This window comes from Moschus berezovskii, chromosome 9, assembly GCF_049115385.1.
Source record: "Moschus berezovskii isolate FMDL1 chromosome 9, NW_MosBer_1.0, whole genome shotgun sequence".
In the NCBI taxonomy this organism is placed as follows: Eukaryota; Metazoa; Chordata; class Mammalia; order Artiodactyla; family Moschidae; genus Moschus; species Moschus berezovskii.
Genome location: NC_142468.1, coordinates 72,520,570 through 72,543,645, shown reverse-complemented (window position 1 = coordinate 72,543,645; position 23,076 = coordinate 72,520,570). Strand labels below are relative to the sequence as shown.

The 23,076-nt window shown below is 38.3% G+C and overlaps 1 protein-coding gene across 5 annotated transcripts in view; it reads left to right on the top strand.

Annotated features, from left to right (window-relative positions):
• The window catches only part of CDIN1 (CDAN1 interacting nuclease 1), a 242,271-nt gene that overhangs the window by 99,582 nt on the left and 119,613 nt on the right, over window positions 1-23,076 (top strand). For all 5 annotated transcript variants that reach the window (XM_088839823.1, XM_055437269.2, XM_088839824.1 and 2 more), the window contains 3 exons: window positions 16,196-16,275; window positions 16,626-16,675; window positions 22,062-22,129. In XM_088839823.1, coding sequence (XP_088695949.1) covers window positions 16,196-16,275; window positions 16,626-16,675; window positions 22,062-22,129 — 198 coding nt within the window. The remainder of the gene's footprint in view (window positions 1-16,195; window positions 16,276-16,625; window positions 16,676-22,061; window positions 22,130-23,076) is intronic.

Genomic DNA, 23,076 nt, shown 5'->3' with positions numbered 1-23,076 from the left:
AAGAAGTTCAATCTCTAATTACAAAAAGTGGAGAGAGAATGTGTATTCGGAGTGGTGAACAGGGGCTCACACTGTGTAAGTCCATAAGAATTGTTAGCTTTAGATATAATCATAAAAGGCCAGGGCTGGGATTTTTAAACCCCACACCCACCATAGGGAAAGATGTGCAGCCAGGGGCTGGAATTGAGCTTCAACATATAACCCAAACCACTGAAAAAAAAAAAAAAAAAGACTGGGAAACTCGGTAGAAAATGTCAGGGGGGTTTGCTTACTGCATCTGAACTTGGGTTGTGGAGTATTAGGAGGGGAGAGTGAAATTAGAAATAGGTCAACCATTTGTGGGTATAGGTTCAGATTTGCACTCTTATTTACTGTAGGAAGTCTGAGCTAAGAAATTAACAATAAAACCAGTCTCTGCAGAAGTAAACGTGAAACTACTTTGTCATGGTTATTTCCACAATGCAGGTCAAACAATTCTTTCTGAAAATAAGCTCCCAGTGAAAATTTACAATGCAAGTGAGGAAACCACTGTCATAGGGAAGATAGGTAAATAGGTAGGCAGGTCGATAGATAGGTAGAGAAATGGTATATACTATGGACTAGAGATGAGAAAATGAAGACGCTATAAATTTAATCTATATGATGACATTTGAAAGCTACAAAATTAATATATGAGCTGACTGAATAAGTAAAAAGAAAGACCATAACTGGATAAACAAAAGAAAATAGTCTGAAAAACACAATTAAAAAACAAAAATAAAATTTAGAAATGAAATCTTTGTCACTGAAGTTAAAAGCTCATTTGGTGAGTAAACTATTGAATTACATACAAGAAATCAAAATTGGAAGATTAGATTAGAACAAAAGTTAGTGGATTCTAGGATAGATCTGAGAAGGAAATGGCAACCCACTCCAGTATTCTTGCCTGGAGAATCCCAGGGACGGGGGAGCCTGGTGGGCTTCCGTCTATGGGGTCACACAGAGTCGGACACGACTGAAGTGACTTAGCAGCAGCAGCAGCAGCAGGATAGATCTGAAGAAATCAACTTTAGTGTAACACAAGAGATGAAGAGATGGAAAACATAAACACTTCATAGGGGTAGGAGACAGGAGCTAAGACCTTCTAAAAGATGTCTAATGTAAGCTGTCCAAAACAGTTGGAGACCAAAGCTAAGATGACTCATTTTTTTCAAACTAGTTAAATGTGTTCACCCTTAGGCTCATGAAAAATAGCTAATTCCAAGCAGGCTAACTAAAAAGAGCCATATCCAGGTGCACAGTGATGAAGCTATTGGATAACAAAGGAAATTCTAATAGCAACCAGAAATAAAAGACAAATTACCTATACAGGAATTACTATTAGACTGACAGTAGAATTCTTTTTTAAATTTTATGTATTTTTTTTATTAGTGGAAAGTTGCTTTACAATTTTGTGTTGATTTCTGCTGTTCAACAGCATGGATCAGTTATATTATATCCCTTCCCTCCTGAGCCTTTCTCCCCTCCCCCCAACCTCCTCTCTAGTCATCACAGCACTAGGTTGGGCTATTTCTCATTTAGGAACTTCCCACTGTCTTTTTTTACACATGATAGTATACACACACACACACACACACACACACACACACACACACATGTCTGTGCTGCTTTCTTAATTCTTCCCAGCCTCACACACACACACACACACACACATGTCTGTGCTGCTTTCTTAATTCTTCCCAGCCTCACACACACACACACACACACACACATATGTCTGTGCTGCTTTCTTAATTCTTCCCAGCCACACACACACACACACACACACACACACACACACACACACACACACACACACACACACACATATATATGTTTGTGCTGCTTTCTTAATTCTTCCCAGCCTCATCTTCCCCCACTGTGTCCACAAGTCCATTCTCTACTGTGACCATCAGTACTGTTTTTCTAGATTCCATATATATGCGTTAATATACAATACTTGTTTTTTCTCTTTCTGACTTAATTCACTCTGTATAAGAGATTCTAGATTCATCCACTTCACTACAACTGACTCAAATTTGTTCCTTTTATGCCTGAGTAATATTCTGTTTTATAAATGTACTATAATTTCAGCTATTCATCTGAAAATAGAGTTCTTATCAGGAATAGATGTCGAGACAATGGAATTATGTCTTCAAAGAGCTGATTCTTAGCATGTGATTCTATACCCAGCTATATTATCATTCAAGACTGAGAACTCAGTGAAGATATTTTCAGATAAGGCAGAACCAAAGATCTTGCTACTCAGTGATCCTAGCTGAAAGCACTAATAAATGAGGTGCTTTAGTAACTATCCAATTTTGAATATTGAATCTAAAATTGGAATGTGGCATTCAAGAAGCGGCACTGAAAGAGGAGATTGACAAACATGTTGATAAATTTAAATAAACATTGAATGTTTAAAAATACTTTTAAAAGTAGAAAGAGACTATGTAAGTGAAGATTCTCCAGAGAAACAGAACTAAGTGTGTGTGTGTGTGTGTGTGTGTGTGTGTGTAGAGAGAGAGCATGAGAGGGAGACGTCAGGGGAGTGAGAGAGAGATTATAAGAAATTGGTTCACATGATAATAGAGGCTAATAAATCCCAACATCTATAGTTAATCAGTAAGCTAAAGACACAGGACAGCCAGTGGCCCAGTTCTGGTCCAAAGACCTGCAGACTTGAGACTCAGGAGGAGCCAATATTTTAGGTCTAGTTCAAATAAAGGAGAATGCCAATGTCCCAAATCAAAGGCAGTCAGACAGAAAGAATTCTCTTCTACTCCTCCTTTTTCTTCTAGTCAGTCCTTCAGCTGATTGGATGAGGCCCACCCCCACATCAGGGAAGGCAATCTGTTTTATTCAGTCTACCCAATAAATTGTGACTCTCATCCAGAAATACCCTTACAAACATACAGAGTAATGTTTGACAAAATATGTCACCTTGTGGCCCACTAAAGTTGACACATAAAATTAACCATCACAGAAACTAATTAGGAAATTGTGTTTACAAACAAGATGGTCAGATAAAAATAATAGGCATGGTATCATGGAAGCTGATGAAGAAGAGGGACTTTCTGGTTGGAATGAGTGCATTCTAAGTTCCTTACACTAAGAATTACAAGGAGGTGTGATTAGATTAGAAAAATTTTTGAGAAAACTACTAAAGAAGTAGATACAAACTATATTATTGGACTTCCCTAGTAGTCCAGTAGTTAAGAATCTGCCTGCCAGTGCTGGGGACACAGACTCAATCCCTGGTCCAGGAGGAGCCCACATGCGGCAGAACAGCTAATCTCATGCACTGCAATTACTGAAGCCTGTGCTTCTAGAGCCAGTGCTCCTCAACAAGAGAAGCCACCGCAATGAGAAGCCTGCACACCACATGAGGAGTAGCCCCTGCTCACTGCAAGTATAGAAATGAAGAATCAGGACAGCCAAAAACAAACAAAAATTTAAAAAACCATATTATTGATACTTTTCAGTGAATAAAGACAGAGAGAGGGCATAAAGAAAATGTAATCAATTTAGAGGTAGTAAATGGGAAAGGGGAAGAAAATGGTTACCAGAGCATGGAAAGTAAGAGGGTAGGGTAAGTCCGGATGTCTCAGTTACAGGTAGATTAAACTCACTCTTGAAAAAGGAGAGATTTCCAAATTTGATTTTAGGAAATCTGGCTAAATGCTATTAATAAGAGTCAGACCTAAGACGTAATGATACAGTGAAGTTTAAATAAATGAAATACCAGATGTATTAGATAGATACTATTGAAAAGAAGGCTTCCCTGGTGGCTCAGAGGTTAAAGCGTCTGCCTCCAATGCGGGAGACCCGGGTTCGATCCCTGGGTCGGGAAGATCTCCTGGAGAAGGAAACGGTAACCCACTCCAGTATTCTTGCCTGGAGAATCCCATGGACGGAGAAGCCTGGTAGGCTACAGTCCATGGGGTCGCAAAGAGTCGGACACGACTGAGCGACCGAACGAACGATTGAAAAGAAAAGTGGTTCAGCAGTATCACCATTAGGTAATTTTATGTTTCACACACACACACACGAGATTAAGAAGGTCATGAAGATGCCAAAAGACAAAATTTCATTCTTAGAACAATGAGTTTGTACACCCAACAATATAGCCTTTTAATACAGAAAGCAAACATTGACAGAATTATATGGAGAAGCTGACAAACTGACGGTAGAAGTAGAATAGTACATATGTAGTTTGGAAAATATTAGTAATAATATAGAAGATTTGAATAATACAATTAAAAATCTTGATATAGTAGACATACCTGAACCCTGTACCTCTAAAATAGGAACTACAGTGATTTTTGAAACATTCATAAAAATTGGGTCACATACAAAAACCCAAAGAAATTCAAGCATATACTTCCAAATTAAAATAATTTGGGGGTTGTCACAATCTAATCAAATTGGAATATTAAAAATGAAATGTTTTAAAATAATGTATGAATCAAAGATTTAAGTCATAATGGGAACTACAAAATATTTGTAAGTGACAGCAGAACTTGAGGCATGTAGCTAAAAGAGAATTTAGAGGAAAAATTGTAGCTTTAAAAAGTGTGTTAAAGCTTGAAATTTTATTTAATAAACATAGTAAAGTATTAATAAGAATAAATATAGCAGACTCAAAGAAGAAAGCAGGAAATAATGATCACAAAAGAATAAATAAATTTTGAAGAAGTCGGGTAGTAGAGAGAAAAAAAAAACTGAAATTTGGTTTCTTGAAAATACTAATAAAACAGAGCAATCTTTAGCAAATTGATAAACTTAAAAGTTTACACAAATTAGTATTGGACTATCTTAGTATTAATTGCCAGTCCAGAAGTTAATTTAGAAAGGTGGATTCTCCAGGCCAGAATACTGGAGTGGGTTTATTATATTAGGATCCTGCCCTCTTTGTGTTCAAAATATTCCACAATATGGAGAAGGAAATGACAACTCACTCCAGTATTCTTGCCTGGGAAATTCCGTGAACAGAAGAGACTGATGGGCTACAGTCCATGAGGTCACAAAGAGTCAGACACAACTGAAGCGACTTAGCATACACACGTGCATGTCATAGTCCAGGCATTGCCTATTGCCCCTGTATTCTGTGTAGTGTACTTTAACTGATACCAGTTCTCTCCTCTTCTAGTGCATCTTGCTCCGTAGTCCATGGGATTGCAAAGAGTTGGACATGACTGAGCAACTCTCACTTCACTCGAAGGGCATTTCCTAAGCTTCAGAGTTTGTGTGTAAATGTATGCTTGATCTAGAAGGTAGACCTACTCAAGTCTGAGTGCAAATACCCAGACATGGAGTGCAGACATGTCCTGCATCTGGAGCCTTGGCCTGGAGGTCCTGTGTGTTAGCACTTTCTCTCCTGCTCTGAGAAATGACCAGTTGCAAGATGAGAAAAGAGATTTTCTTGAGTTTTAAATGAACATGGACTCAATATATAGTTTTTACTATTCAATTTAAAATCACTGACTTCCCCTTGCAAGCTTCCTTTGATTTGAATAGTGTTCTATTCAATATATTAAAACTATTTTTTTAAGTTTATTGGCTATGATTCTTGCTTCTGATAAGCACACTGTTCTATAATGTATATTGTAAGGAAAACTATGATGTCATCAGTCTCTTTTTCCTGTAAGATTTCCCTTTCTTCCCTCATAAAACAAATGACCTAATTTTTTTTCTGTCCTAGGGTATTGTCCGTCTTTTTTTAAAAAGGACCATTATGATTTTAGCAATGAGTTTGCATATAGTTTGATATGAGGTCAGTAATTTTCCCTGGGATAGGGAGATATCATATTTTTAGGTATGCTGTCTGGTCATTTAGTAATCTTCTTCTCACCTGGGTATGAAGGTTAGCAGTGTAACAACCTAGCAATGACCAGGAACATGTGGAGAAGGTGCTTTTGTTTCCATGAGATACTGATAGCATCATGGGTACTGCAGAGGAGTGTCTGCCATTACTATCCATGTGTGACTGAGTAGCACTTCGTCCCTCAGAGAAGGTGACCAGTATGTGAGTGATTGCTTTGGTCCCCTCCTACTGGTCTGGCCTTAAAATTAAGTTGGGGAAACAGAGTGAATTTACAATGCCTCAGTGGGTAAAGAATCTGCCTGCGAATTCAGGAGACACAGGTTTGGTCCCTGGGTCAGGGAGATCCCCTGGAGAAGGAAATGGCAACACACTCCAGTATTCTGTAGAATCCTATGGACAAAAGAGCTGGTGGGCTACAGTCCATTGGGTCACAGAGAGTAAGACCCAACTGAGCATGTGAGAGCAATGTAAGACAGTTCACTGCTTTGTATTCCCAGTTTTTGTTCCACTAAACCAAGGTAATTTCTTTCTAAAATAAAGTCTAACTTAAGAAAGGCAATGCTGAAGAATGTTCAAGCTAGCGCACAATTGCACTCATCTCATACACTAGCAAAGTAATGCTCAAAATTCTCTAAGCCAGGCTTCAACAGTATGTGAACCGTAAACTTCCAGATGTTCATGCTGGATTTAGGAAAGTCAAAGGAACCGGAGATCAAATTGCCAACATCCATTGGATCATTGAAAAAGCAAGATAGTTCCAGAAAAGCATCTACTTCTGTTGACTGTGTGGATCACAACAAACTGGAAAATTCTGAAAGAGATGGGAATACCAGACCACCTGACCTGCCTCCTGAGAAATCTGTATGCAGGTCAAGAAGCAACAGTTAGAACTGAACATGGAGAAGGAGCACAGGAAGATGGTGGAGGAATAGGACGGGGCGACCACTTTCTCCCCCACAAAATCAGCAAAAGAACATTTGAACACTGAGTAAATCCCACAAAACAACTTCTGAATACCGGCAGAGGACATCAGGCACCCAGAAAACCAGCCCATAGTCTTCAAAAGGAGGTAGGAAATAGTATAAAAGATAAAAAGAGAGGCAAAAGAGGGAGGGATGGAGCTCCTTCCTGGGAAGGGAGGCTTAAAAAAAAAAGAGAAGTTACAAAACTCCTGGATACACTGGCGAGTGGAACCTCAGAGGGGCACATAACTGGGAGACAAAAGACATAAATAATTAAAACCCACAGACTAAGTGCCCAGAGGAAACTCTCAGTGGAGAAGCGGCGCAGACACCCGCACCCCCCACTAGCAGGTGGAGGCTGGGCAGGGAGGCCCAGGCGGCGCTTGGAGGGGAGAACCGGGCTTGAATGCCCCAGGGCAAACTGAGGGCAGGAACTTAAAATAGTGAAGCAGACGCTGCAGCAAAAAGGTGAAAATGCTGCGAAAAGGCTGCGAAAAGCCCCAACCTAAGACTCCGCCAGCGCCGCTAGCAGAACAGAGCACTGAGCGGAGTGAGCTGGTAGCAGGCGGCCCATCCCCCAGCCCCTGCTGACACAGGCAGGGAGGGCAGCCAGCGCTGGAAGCGTTGCAGCCGCGGCCCCAGAGAGGCTTCCCGTGCCGAGCTGCAGGCAGGCTTCCTTGCTAACCAAGACTTCTTGGGTTCGGGCTGGTCGATATCCGCCTGAGAAAGTGCGCCGGTTGTACACCCAGAAAACCAAGCGGCAGGGACCGGGAAGGCGATCAGTCGCAGCGACCATGCTCGCCAAACACCTGGTCACCTGAGCTGCTCGGATTGGGGAAGGCACAAAACGCAGGCCCAGCCAAGTCTGTGCCTTTGTGGAGTACCCGAGGACCTGAACCTGAGCCACTCAGACCTGGGAAGTGCATGCAACCCAGCACTGGCCACAGACAGCTCCGGGCAGAGCAACCTAGAGCCTAAGCAGCATAAACAGGGAAAGCACACACGCCTCGAGTGGGAGCATTCCCAGTGTAGCCGAGACACTGCGAGCACTCCCCACAGATGGCAGGGATATTTGTTAGCTGCGTTCCTCCCTCCCCACAGGAGGACTGAACAGGTGAACCAGGAAAAAAAAAAAATGTGTCCACCACCACATCCTGGTGTCAGGACGGGAATTAGACACTGAGGAGACCAGAAAACAGAAGAGCTTTTTCAACAGAAGGAACTGCCTTGGAAGTAACAGAGGGAGAAGCCTTGAGCCTACTGCAAGAATAAGACTGAAAACCAGAGGCAGAGGCTTAAGTCCAAATCTGAGAACACCAGACATCTCCTGTTCCAGAGAACATTAATTGATAGGTACTCATCAAATGCCTCCATACATACACTGAAACCAGGCACCACCCAAGGGTCAACAAGTTTCAGTGAAAGACATACTACACAAACTATCCAGCACCACAGGAGAATAGTACTGAGCTTCAATATACAGGCTGCCTAAAGCCACTCCAAACCCATTGACATCTCAAACTCATTACTGGACACTTCATCGCACTCCAGAGAGAAGAAATCTAGCTCCACCCACCAGAACATCGACACAAGCTACCCCCACCAGGGAACCTTGACAAGTCACCCATCCAACGCCACACACAACAAGGTAACTACATAATAAAGAGAACTCCACAAACTGCCAGAAGACGGAAAGGTCACCCCAAACACAGCAATATAAGCAAGATGAAGAGACAGAGAAATACCCAGCAAGTAAAGGAACAGGATAAATGCCCACCAACACAAACAAAAGAGGAAGATATAGGGAACCTACCCGATAAAGAATTTCGAATTTTAATTGTGAAAATGATTCAAAATCTGGAAAGCAAAATGGAGTTACAGATAAATAAACTGGAGAAAAGGATTGAGAAGATGCAAGAAATGTTTAATAAGGAATTAGAGGAAATAAAAAAGAGTCAATATATAACACATAATGCAATAGATGAGATCAGAAACACTTTCGAGGGAATAAACAGTAGAATAACGGAGGCAGAAGACAGGATAAGCGAGCTAGAAGATAGAATTGTAGAAATAAATGAAACAGAGACGGAAAAAGAAAAACTAATTAAATGAGGACAATATTAGAGACCTATGGGACAATATTAAATGCCCCAACATTCGAATCATAGGAGTCCCAGAAGAAGAAGACAAAAAGAAAGACCATGAGAGAATACTTGAGGAGATAATAGTTGAAAATTTCCCTAAAATGGGGGAGGAAATAATCACCCAAGTCCAAGAAACACAGAGAGTCCCTAACAGGATAAACCCAAGGCGAAATACTCCAAGACACATATTAATCAAATTAACAAAGATCAAACACAAAGAAGAAATATTAAAAGCAGCAAGGGAAAAACAACAAATAACACACAAGGGGATCCCCATAAGGATAACAGCTGATCTTTCAGCAGAAACTCTTCAGGCGAGGAGGGAACAGCAAGACATACTTAAAGTGATGAAAGAAAGTAACCTACAGCCCAGATTACTATACCCAGCAAGGATCTCATTCAAATATGAAGGAGAAATCAAAAGCTTTACAGACAAGCAAAAGCTGAGAGAATTCAGCATCACCAAACCAGCTCTTCAACAAATACTAAAGGATCTTCTCTAGACAGGAAACACAGAAAGGGTATATAAACTCGAACCCAAAACAATAAAGAAAATAGCAACGGGATCATACTTATCAATAATCACCTTAAACGTAAATGGGTTGAATGCCCCAACCAAAAGACAAAGGCTGGCTGAATGGATACAAAAACAAGACCCCATATATGTTGTCTACAAGAGACCCACCTCAAAACAAGGGACACATACAGACTGAAAGTGAAGGGCTGGAAAAAGATATTCCACGCAAATAGAGACCAAAGGAAAGCAGGAGTAGCAATACTCATATCAGATAAAATAGATTTAAAAACAAAGGCTGTGAAACGAGACAAAGAAGGAAACTACATAATGATCAAAGGATCAATCCAAGAAGATATAACAGTTATAAATATTTATGCACCCAACATAGGAGCACCGCAATATGTAAGACAATTATAACAAGTATGAAAGGGGAAATTAACAATAACACAATAATAGTGGGAGACTTTATTACCCCACTCACACCTATGGATAGATCAACTAAACAGAAACTTAACAAGGAAACACAAACTTTAAATGATACAATAGACCAGTTAGACCTAATAGATATCTATAGGACATTTCACCCCAAAACAATGAATTTCACCTTTTTCTCCAGTGCACACGGAAACTTTTCCGGGATAGGTCACATCCTGGGCCATAAATCTAGCCTTGGTAAATTCAAAAAAATTGAAATCATTCCAAGCATCTTTTCTGACCACAGTCCAGTAAGATTATATCTCAATTACAGGAGAAAAACGATTTAAAATGCCAACATATGGAGGCTGAACAACACACTGCTGAATAACGAACAAATCATAGAAAAAATCAAAAGAGAAATAAAAATATGCATAGAAATGAATGAAAATGAAAACACAACAACCCCAAACCTCTGGGACACTGTGAAAGCAGTGCTAAGGGGGAAGTTCATAGCAATACAGGCACACCTCAAGAAACAAGTCAACTAAACAACCTAACTCTACACCTAAAGAAACTAGAAAAGGAAGAAATGAAGAACCCCAGGGTTAGTAGAAGGAAAGAAATTGTAAAAATTAGGGGAGAGATAAATGCAAAAGAAACAAAAGAGACGATAGCAAAAATCAGCAAAGCTCAAAGTTCTTTGAGAAGATAAATGAAATTGACAAACCACTAGCCAGAGTCATCAAGAAACAAAGGGAGAAGAACCAAATCAATAAAATTAGAAATGAAAATGGAGAGATCACAACCGACAACACAGAACTACAAAGGATTATTAGAGAATACTATCAGCAATTATAAGGCAATAAAATCAATAACCTGGAAGAAATGGACAAATTCCTAGAAAAGGACACTTTTCCAAAACTGAACCAGGAAGAAATAGAAAATCTGAACAGACCCATCACAAGCACATAACTAGAGGCTGTAATCAGAAATCTTCCAGCAAACAAAAGCCCAGGTCCAGACGGCTTCACAGCTGAATTCTACCAAAAATTTAGAGAAGAGCTAACACCTATTCTACTCAAACTCTTCCAGAAAATTGCTGACGAAGGGAAACTTCCAAACTCATTCTATGAGGCCACCATCACCCTAATCCCAAAACCTGGTAAAGATCCCACAAAAAAAGAAAACTACAGGCCAATATCACTGATGAACATAGATGCAAAAATCCTTAACAAAATTCTAGCAATCAGAATCCAAAAACACATTAAGAAGATCATACATCATGACCAAGTGGGCTTTATCCCAGTGGTCAAGGATTCTTCAATATCTGCAAATCAATCATCGTAATACACCACATTAACAAACTGAAAAATAAAAATCATATGATTATCTCAATAGATGCAGAGAAAGCCTTTGACAAAATACAACATCCATTTATGATAAAAACTCTCCAGAAAGTGGGAATAGAAGGGACATATCTCAACATAATAAAAGCTATATATGACAAACCTACAGCAAACATTATCCTCAATGGTGAAAAACTGAAAGCATTTCCCCTAAAGTCAGGAACAAGACAAGGGTGCCCACTCTCACCACTACTATTCAACATAGTTCTGGAAGTTTTGGCTACAGCAATCAGAGCAGAAAAAGACATAAAAGGAATACAAATTGGAAAAGAAGAAGTAAAACTTTCACTGTTCACTGATGACATGATCCTCTACACAGAAAACCCTAAAGACTCTACCAGAAAACTACTAGAGCTAATCAATGAATACAGTAAAGTTGCAGGATATAAAATCAACACACAGAATTGCATTCCTATACACTAATAATGAGAAAATAGAAAGAGAAATTAAGGAAACTATTCCATTCACTCTTGCAACGAAAAGAATTAAATACTTAGGAATATATCTACCTAAGGGAACAAAAGACTTGTACATAGAAAACTATAAAACACTAGTGAAAGTAATCAAAGAGGACACTAATAGATGGAGAAATATACCGTGTTCGTGGATTGGAAGAATAAATATTGTAAAAATAAGTATAGTACCCAAAGTAATTTACACATTCAATGCAATCCCTATCAAGCTACCAACGATATTTTTCAAAGAATTAGAACAAATAATCTCACAATTTGTATGGAAATACAAAAAAACCTCGCATAGCCAAAGCAATCTTGAAGAAGAAGAATGGAACTGGAGGAATTAACCTGCCAGACTTCAGGCTCTACTACAAAGCCACAGTCATCAAGCCAGTATGGTACTGGCATAAAGACAGAAATATAGATCAATGGAACAAAATAGAAAGCCCAGAGATAAATCCACGCACCTATGGACACCTTATCTTTGACAAAGGAGGCAAGAATATAAAATGGAGAAAAGACAGTCTCTTTAACAAGTGGTGCTGGGAAAACTGGTCAGCCACTTGTAAAAGAATGAAACTAGAACACTTCCTAACACCATACACCAAAATAAACTCAAAATGGATTAGAGAGCTAAATGTAAGACCAGATTCTATAAAACTCCTAGAGGAGAACATAGGCAAAACACTCTCCGACATAAATCACAGCAGGATCCTCCATGACCCACCTCCCAGAATATTGGAAATAAAAGCAAAAATAAACAAATGGGACCTAATTAAAGTCAAAAGCTTCTGCACAGCAAAGGAAACTATAAGCAAGGTGAAAAGACAGCCTTCAGAATGGGAGAAAATAATAGCAAATGAAGCAACTGATAAAGGATTAATCTCCAAAATATACAAGCAGCTCCTGCAGCTCAATTCCAGAAAAATAAGTGACCCAGTCAAAAAATGGGCCAAAGAACTAAACAGACATTTCTCCAAAGAGAACATAAAGATGGCTAACAAACACATGAAAAAATGCTCAACATCCCTCATAATTAGAGAAATGCAAATCAAAACCACAATGAGATACCATTTCACACCAGTCAGAATGGCTGCTATCCAAAAGTCTACATGCAATAAATGCTGGAGAGGGTATGGAGAAAAGGGAACCCTCTTACACTGTTGGTGGGAATGCAAACTAGTACAGCCACTATGGAGAACAGTGTGGAGATTCCTCAACAAACTGGAAATAGAACTGCCATATGATCCAGCAATCGCACTTCTGGGCATACACACCGAGGAAACCAGAATTGAAAGAGACACATGTACTCCAATGTTCATTGCAGCACTGTTTATAATAGCCAGGACATGGAAGCAACCTAGATGTCCATCTGCAGATGAATGGATAAGAAAGCTTTGGTACATATTCACAATGGAGTATTTTTCAGCCATCAAAAAGAATGCATCTGAATCAGTTCTAATGAGGTGGATGAAATTGGAGCCTATTATACAGAGTGAAGTAAGTCAGAAAGAAAAACATCAATACAGTATCCTAATGCATATATATGGAATTTAGAAAGATGGTAACCTGAACCCTGTATACGAGACTGCAAAAGAGACATAGGTATATAGAACAGTCTTTGGCACTCTGTGGGAGAAGGTGAAGGTGGGATGATTTGGGAGAATGGCATTGTAGCATGTATATTATCATATATGAAATGAATCACCAGTCCAGGTTCGACGCATGATACAGGATGCTTGGGGCTGGTGCACGGGGATGACCTGGAGAGAGGATATGGGGAAGAGGGAGGTGGGAGGGGGGTTCGGGAGGGGGAACACATGTCCACCCGGGGCGGATTCGTGTCAATGTATGGCAAAACCAACCAATATATTAATGTAAGGTAATTTGCCTCCAATAAAATTAAAAAATAAATTAAAAAAAAAAACTGGACATGGAACAACAGACTGGTTCCAAATAGGAAAAGGAGTACATCAAGGCTGTATATTGTCACTCTGCTTATTTAACTTATATACAGAGTACATCATGCGAAATGCAGGCTGGATGAAGCACAAGCTGGAATCAAGATTGCTGGGAGAAATATCTACAACCTCAGATATGCAGATGACACCACCCTTATGGCAGAAACTGAAGAAGAACTAAAGAGCCACTTGATGAAAGTGAAAGAGGAGAGTGAAAAAGCTGGCTTAAAACTCAACATTCAGAAAACTAAGATCATGGCATCTGGTTCGATCACTTCATGGCAAATAGATGGGGAAACAGTGGATACAGTGACAGACTTTATTTTGGGGGGCTCCAAAATCACTGCAAATGATGACTACAACCATGAAATTAAAAGACGCTTATTCCTTGGAAGAAAAGTTATGACCAACCTAGATAGCTTATTAAAAAGCAGAGACATTACTTTGCCAACAAAGGTCCATCTAGTCAAAGCTATGGTTTTTCCAGTGGTCATGTATGGATGTGAGAATTGGACTATAAAGAAAGCTGAGCTCTGAAGGATTGATACTTTTGAACTGTGGTGTTGGAGAAGACTCTTGAGAGTCCCTTGGACAGCAAGCAGATCCAACCAGTCCATCCTAAAGATCAGTCCTGGCTGTTCATTGGAAGAACTGATGCTAAAGCTGAAACTCCAATACTTTGGCCACCTGACGTGAAGAACTGACTCACTAGAAAAGACCCTGATACTGGGTAAGATTGAAGGCTGGATGAGAACGGAACAACAGAGGATGAAATGGTTGGATGGCATCACTGGATGGACATGAGTTTGCATAAGTTTTGGGAGTTGGTGATGGACAGGCAAGCCTGGCGTGCTGCAGTCCATGAGGTTGCAGTCAGACACAACTGAGTGATTGAACTGAACTCAAGCTTACTCAAAGTCAATGCATAAGGCTGATTTTTTTCTTGATATTACTTATTACTGCTTTAACAAAATAACTAAAGCCATAGTTTTGTCACTGTTTTCTCTTGGGACTCATATAAGAACCCTTAAATGTAGTCAGGTCAGATAACATCATCACATTCTACAGATGAAGACCCTGAAAGAGGCTCAATAATTTGCCAGGTTGCAGAGCTGGATAGTATTCCTCCATTGATGATGATCTTTTTGAGACTCCAAATATGCCTCCCCACTTGCAGTGCAAACACATTTACAAATAGCAACTAACTACATAGCATTGTTATACACATGCCGTTAGGTAACTAAGAATAGGAAATAATTAAAATAATTGCGCTTCAGTTTTTTCCTAGTACACTCATTTCCTTGTGCACCATGCTTAAGTGGGAAAGATGTAATTTCCCTATTTCTTTCCACAGAATTTCCTAACATTTATCATGTCTGTCAGTGTTCTTATGGTACTGAACTTGATAAAGAACATAATCATTCAAAAAAAAAAAAAAAAAAGGACGGAAAACTATCTCAGAACCTGAATGATGATGTAGCTCTGTGACATGTTCTTATTCTCTTAACTAGATAATCATCCAGTATGTTTTTTAGTTTGTGCTTGTATGGATCAGACCCTGTAAGCTGTTTTGCTAAATGTCTGGGAATGATCTCACTGGAGGACTTGAAAGAATTGATTCTTAGGCAACACCTGACTTAGCTTCAGTCTAGAGACTTGCCTTCCTCCCATGCTGAGGAAGAGGAGTTCTGGCCACTCTGGCTTCTGCATGCCTCCAGTAAGCAATGACGCCAGGATCTCATGCCTCGCTTTTCAAAAGGTGTGATCTTATATACCACACTTCATAAGATGCCTCCTGTAGCCCCTTCCATTGCAGTCCCCTGAGATAAGTTCAGTTTAATTTGCAATTGGGTATGATGAGACATATTTTGGGACAAAAATTTGTATGTAACTATACAATTGTGTGTATATATATATATTTTTTCTCTTATGTAAGATTTGCTCAATTTGTGTCAGTTTTACCTACTTTCCTTACCTGTGAAATGGACATAACATTTCATGGCAGTTGAAAATTATTTCAGAAAGGTTTAGATTCAGAAATGCTTTCTTGGCTGAACGTAATTTTTGTTGACATCACTGAAGTCTTTGAATCTGACCTGCCTTCACTAAACTCTCCAGCTACATATGCTTGGTTATAACATACTTACCTGCAAAAGGAAAATATTTTCTTTTCTGATTTTTTTTTTTTCCCCCAAGTGGGCTTTTCCAAAGCTAATTTATCTGCTAAGAGACATATGCTTTAGGTCTGTAGTTGTGAATTTACCTTGGAAAAATTAGGTCATCTTCAAATCTGTCAATGTTGCTTATAAACTTGGCAAAGTGTTTTAATTAAAAGCTTCTCTGAGTTTTGAAAAAAAGGAAAAAAATGATTAATATCAGTAATGTTTTCATTTTCATGGTTTGTGTATTTATAGGTATATGTCACTTTTCATGTTGTATTAAAAGTATGTTGACTGTCTGCTAACAGTTCATCTCTTTTCTTCTGCAGCCTCCAAGTCTGTTATAAATAGTATGCTACGGGACCCTTCTCAGATTCCAGATGGAGTTCTAGCAAATCAGGTCTATCAGGTATTAATCACAGCTGTCTATTTTCAGTGGCAATGCTGTTATCTGCCTAGCAGAGTAAAGGATTTTAAACCTCATTTAATTACTGTCATCATAAACTATCACTGAGGTCAGGGTGCACCATAAATGGCAATGCAATATTTGTGAGAAGAGCATTTCACTTTTTAATAGCTTGCTTTTATAGTGAATAAAAAGCATGCAATTTTTGTTTTCTGTGATTAAATCTGAACAGTCTTTTGATAGCTTTTTTTAAAAAAAATTTTTTTTAAGAAAAGTAATTACTGCTTTTAGGATATTGTCTGACAGATTTTGTAGCCGCTCCATCCCAGACCCCTTCTCTTATTTGTCTGCAGTGCATCGTGAATGACTGCTGTTATGGACCACTGGTGGACTGCATCAAACAGTATCCTTTCCCATAAAATTTTAGGTGCACAATTGACGAGCTTAGACTCAGTGGAGGAGATGTGTCTAGCTTTAACCTGACATAAAGTTCTGCTTCACAAAACACATTTCATACTCTTCTGTTTTATATTCAATCAACTGGAGGGTCACTGCAGACCATTCTTTTCTACAGCTTAAAAAAAATCTGATAGGCATTGGGAAGATGTCAGTTCAGCAGTTGCCTATTCACATGCTTATTTCAACCTGCTTGGTTTTCAGTGAGTTTAAAGATAGAGTCACGAGGCAGGTAGCACATTGTCTTGGAATGCATCTAAGCATTTCAGTGAACATTTTTTCAAATATGATTGAATTTCTATTTAAAATGAACCAAATTTAGTTGAGAATAAATTTTGAGCCTGTAGTTAAGGGATGATGTGATTAAACTGCCACCAGAGACCATCACGTTTTAAAGGGCAGTAGATTCTTACTGCTTAGGTGTTGATTATATTCTGGGCTGTCGCTTGGGTCCCTAATAAACATTTTTAGAGAAAACCAAGCTAATTTTTCCCTCTGGACTGAGTTTAAGGCTAGGAGAACAGATGTCCAGTCATTTTTCATTAAAGACATTGAAATGACTAAAGAGTTAACGCTTGCTTCGTCAAACAGGATTTGTGTGTGTGTGTGTATACATGCACACGTGTTTCAGTTGTTTCCAACTCGTTGTGGCCCCGTGAACTGTAGCGCACCAGGCTCGTCTGTCCATGGGATTTTCTAGGCAAGAATACTGAAGTGGATTGCCATTTCCTACTCGAGGGTAATCTTCCCAACCCAGGGATTGAACCTGCATCACTTGTGTCTCCTGCATTGGCAGGTGGATTCTTTACCACTAGCACCACCTGGGAAGCCCAAACCGGAGTTGAGTGGACAGTAACTACTTTGTGGAGTAGCACATTGTTAATACATTTAGTAGTAGTGTGGCAATACTAAGAATTTTGATAATCTTTGGCTAAATAATTCTATGTAAAGAATAAATAATTAGTCATTTTTAATGGAAATGATATCTACCTGAGCCCATGAGTCTTATATTTTTTAATAATACAACATGCCCTTCCTGGGTTTTGTTAGCACAGGTGGCATTGTAACCAGTTATGACTCAGTGATGACCAATCAGGAGGCTTTTTGTTAGAAGCGTTGCTAGTCAAGTGTATGTGTGTGTTTGTGTGTGTGTGTGTGTGTGTGTATTCCACCTTGTTTCATGAAGGCTTAGAGTTAGTGAAATTTTTCTAAAAGAAAAAAAATTGATTCATTTTCTTTTTTTCATGAAATTAACCTTTGAAAAATAAATCTTTCAACAGAGCCCACTTTCAAGAATATTCAGTATCTGTATTATAGCCCTTTGTTTATTTATTCTCCTAATCTGTTCCTCTCGGTCTAACTTAATGAAATCACAGCATTGTTGTAAGTTCAAACTTTTATTAGACCAAAGTGAAACTGTGCTTCCATTTTCAGTGTAAAATTAATGATAGTGTTAGAAATTGTCGGAATGTCAGCCCCCACGTTGCCACAGTGATAAAGTTTAGCACATCCACAAAACAACTAACACCATCTTAGACTATCTGGGGTGGAATTACATGTTAATTTTAAAGCACATAAAATAGTTAAAAATCAATTTAAAGTTAAGGTTTTAAAAGCATAATGTCTTTTGAAGGATTGCATATTGATTTTAAATATAACTATCTAATTATGTATGCATGGACTAAAGTATGAAGTCAACTGCTTTGTAAATGCCAGGAGGCTGTTTTTCAGTAATAGTTGAGATGCTTACGGGAAACTAGATTGCTGTATTGCTGGAGAAGAAAATGGGTTGTGAGGTTATTTACAAGTTTTGCCCCATGGTCACTGCCATACATCAATAATAGGTATTATTATAGAGAAAGTGTAAGTGTTTCTGCTTATGAAGCATTATAAATTCAGTTTGGAGTATTTTCCTTATATTTTTGCCATCATTCACTTTCCTTTTTTGGTTGTGCTACTGCCAGTACAATTTAATGTAGTACATGATTTCAATTGATAAATATAATGATGTATGTCTATAAACTGTATTCACTGGCTAGATTATAATTTCACAGTTGCATTATGCCTATTGCTTGTAAAATTACTGTTTTTATAAACTTTATATTCTAGATTTTGTATTTTATGCATGTTTATATCAAACAAAACATAATCAAGATGTATATATCTTTGCAAAGTTTCAAATTAGTGATTGCTTTTACCATGCAGAATAAAACAGGTTGGGAAGTTTATAGAGAATTGATTTTATCTTTGCATTGAGATAGTGGCAGTTTAATGTAACGTAAATACACTTCCTTAGCTGTTTTCAAGGCTGATCAACAGGAATTATTTTATTTCACACTGAATAAAAATGATTGGATTTTTATATGAGTGCAAGTGCTATTTGTATGTTGTTCTGATAATTTGGTAATGTTTACATTGCTTACTCTTGGTAAATTACATCATTTTGTTAGAAAGAAAGCACACATTTAATAAATAGAATAGGTGCAAAACCTTTTACTCCATTATGAAAATGTTACGTGTAGGCATTTGTGTAAGGAGAGTAAAGTAAATTGGTGATTTATTAATAAGACACCAAAACAACACCCTAGATCGCAAAGAGTACATAAATTGTTATTGCTTGCTTTTTCTTTTGGTGTCTACTATAATTTTTCCTATATAACCATGTCCACCCACATGTTATTTTCCTGCCACAAGTTATATTCACAGACACAAAAGGTGTGAGAAGCCAGCCACCTCAACTTTCCAAAGTGTGACTTCAGGACACAGTTATTAGACAAAGACCTGAACTGTGGAACAAGGAAAGATAATGATACAGGAAGCTTGAAGTGCTGTGGTTTTCACTCCTGTACCATCAGTTTCTTGATTCAACATTTTAGATGTAAATAATTCACAGCAATAAAAGTGAGAGCACATTTATGTGGACTCGAAGTAAATTATTTAGTTCTGAAACGTGGGATGCCCCTAGTAATGAGAGACCATTGAGAGATATTCATAAGATGTCTTCAGTGGACACTATGAATGTGTGAAATTTTATGATTTAAAAGTATGTTTTCAGTGAGAAATAAGCACAGTCCCGTGCATGGGGAGGAGGGACAACAGAAAGAAAAAGACAGTGATGGCTTGTTTTGATGATGTATATGAGTGGTCCCACCTCTTGAATTCTAAGATTTGAATAATATCCACTTGTATATGTTGATAAATGACAGGATGATTCTCTAAGAATTTTACAGGTAATTTTTAAGCTTTATTTGATTTAAATTGGATTCTTATAGTGCATGATCAGGACTAAAGAATCCCTGTTAAGCCAAGGAGTGATAAGAGCAGGTTGACGCTAGTGAGATGGAGAATTAAAGAATTACAGGCACACCTCATTTTACTGTGCTTCACTTTATTGTGCTTTGCAGATATTATGTTTTTTACAAATTGAAAGTTTGTGGCAACCCTGCCTTGAGTTGGCACCATTTTCCCAATAGCATTTGCTCACTTCATGTCTCTATGTCACTTCTTGGTAATTCTTACAGTATTTTAATGTTTTTCATTATTATTTTATTTGCTATGATGATCTGTGGTATTATAATTACAAAAAGATGAGGACTCGCTGAAGACTCAGGTGATGGTAGCAATTTTTTAGCAAGAAAGTATTTTTTAATTAGGGTATATGTATTTTTTAGATACAATGCTGTTGAACACTTAATAGGCTATAGTGTAATAGTAACTTTTATACGCACTGAGAAACCAAAAAAATCATCTAACTTGCTTTACTGCAATATTTGTTTTATTCTGGAACTAAACCCATGGTATCTCCAAAGTCTGCCTGTATTACCAAACACCTTTGACAAAATTATAGTATGAGAATAGGATAGCACTCCTTTTCACACTTTGTACACTCTCATCCTTTCAGAAAATAGACCAGAATTCCAAGTCTCATTCCTGACTTCATTACTTACCCGCCATGAGACCGTCATCAAGTTCTCAGCCTTCCTGAGCTTTGTTTTCCTTAACTGTGAAAATGTACCTGTAACTGTAGTATTACCTGCTCATGTGGTTGTTGTGAAGATTAAATAAAATGATACCCCAGAGTGCTAACACAATGGCTTAGTATATGGTATTTAAGAACTATTAGCCAATATCAATTATTTTTATGGTAATTAATTTTAGTACAATCCTGGGTGTTCATTGGAAGGACTGATGCTAAAGCTGAAACTGCAATACTTTGGCCACCTCATGCGACGAGTTGACTCACTGGAAAAGACTCTGATGCTAGGAAAGGTTGGGGGCGGGAGGAGAAGGGGACGACAGAGAATGAGATGGCTGGATGGCATCACCGACTCTATAGACATGAGTTTGAGTGAACTCCAGGAGTTGGTGATGGACAGGGAGGCCTGGTGTGCTGTGATTCATGGGGTCGCGGAGAGTCGGACACGACTGAGCGACTGAACTGAACTGAACTGAACTGAACAGAGGTCATAGATACAGGTTTTGCAGAGATTTTGTTCTGAAAATCTGCTCTGCCACACATTGACCATATGATCTTATATAAACTCCTTTTTAAGCCTTGATTTCCTCATCTGTAATATAAGGATAATAATAACTGTGAGGATGCAATAGCGTATGTAAATACACTGAAAATAACATACTTGATATACTGCCTGCCTCATAATAGCACTCAAAAAATGTATATGAGCATATGTATATATTTATATACACAATATAATGTGAAAACTTGCACACACAAGAGAAAGACTTGAAACAGCCTCTGAACTCACGCACTAATCCACAGCCATTTCCTGGGATGTCTTTCCTCCAGAGACATCTTCTCAACAAGTCAGTTGTTTGGTTTCCCAAGTCACAGAAGATCACCAGTCACACCTAGAAGTGAGGTGGTGTTGTTGTGCAGCCCCGTGGACTGCAGCACACCAAACCTTCCTGTCCCTCACCAACTCCCTGAGTTTGCCCAAGTTCATGTTCATTGCATCAGTGATGCCATCCAGCCATCTCATCCTTTGACACCCTCTTCTCCTTCTGCCCTCAGTCTTTCCCAGCATCAGGACTGGGAAAATAAATGCTGGCTTTGTGACAAGTGTGAACTCACAGAAGATTTCTGGAACTCTAAGACTAGAAATTCTTAGCGCAAAAGCTGGTTGGTATTCTTTGCTGCACTTAGTGCTTAATAAATGGTCCTAAATTGAATTGAGGGGTTTTTAGCGTAGCATAAAGGATGTTTATAATTACCTCTGCTTTCCATTTCATCTCAAAGTATAGCCCTGGTATTAGCAATTTTTTCTGGTAGTGTAATTCTGCCAATGTTACGCTCCTTAACTAAGACTTCCCAGTGCCATTGGTCATGAGCATGAAGTCCTGCTGAGGGACTTGCTTCTGGAGAAAAACCTATCCTTCCTAGGTAAGTATTGCTTACGTCTCCTCCAGCATATATATCTCCGTGAGTGCTTAAATATATATTTTTAAAAATCTTCCACTTGCAGTTATTATGTACTAAAGGAAGAGCAAATGATGACGGATGCTGTGCTGTTATCTTTTATTGATTTAGAACTGAGCAGGAACTCAGTTACCTAATCCCTTGTATACACAGCACATGCACAGGCCTACAATTAATATTTTATAGCATAAGTGGCTGAAAAAATACTTTAATATCTGTTGCAGTATTACTTTTGGTGTCACGAGATATTAACCATAATCTAGGCCTTATGAGAGAAGGAAACAAAAGAAATATTGTCCATAAAATGCTTTATATATTGAAAAGAATGGTTAGAAAAATTCACGTTAGGTATTTTTGTCTCATGTATGGAATTGCCTAGTATTTTCACTTGAAAATGAAATATTGAGCTTTTATTATTTTTATGCCAAAAGTGAATTGTCATCATATGAGTATGATTTTTTTTAAATCTCACAGGTACACATGGTTTGTCTGCCAACATGGAATCTTATTACAGATTGTTATTTCTTTCAACATCTCTTAGGCATTAAAAATTAAGCCTCAAAAGGCATACATGTGATAACTGATCATAGCAACCATAAAGCACTCTACCAGGAATTAAATCCTCTTTTCCATTTTAAATGTGGTAATTTTTCAAGGTTCTATACAGATTGTATTATTGTACACATCTATTTTATGTTAATAATTTGCATAGCATATTTTTTTAGGTTAAAAAAATTAAGCAATATTGGATTACATAATTTTTGCTCCAAAATGAACAAGACTTAGCCAAGAGAAGTCAAATGATCTTATGTCAAATTGGGAAAGGATGTTGAAAACAGTCCTGCAACAAATCTGTTTTAAGTCTTAGTATTCAGTATTTTTATTAATGACCTGAAGAATTGAGTTGAATG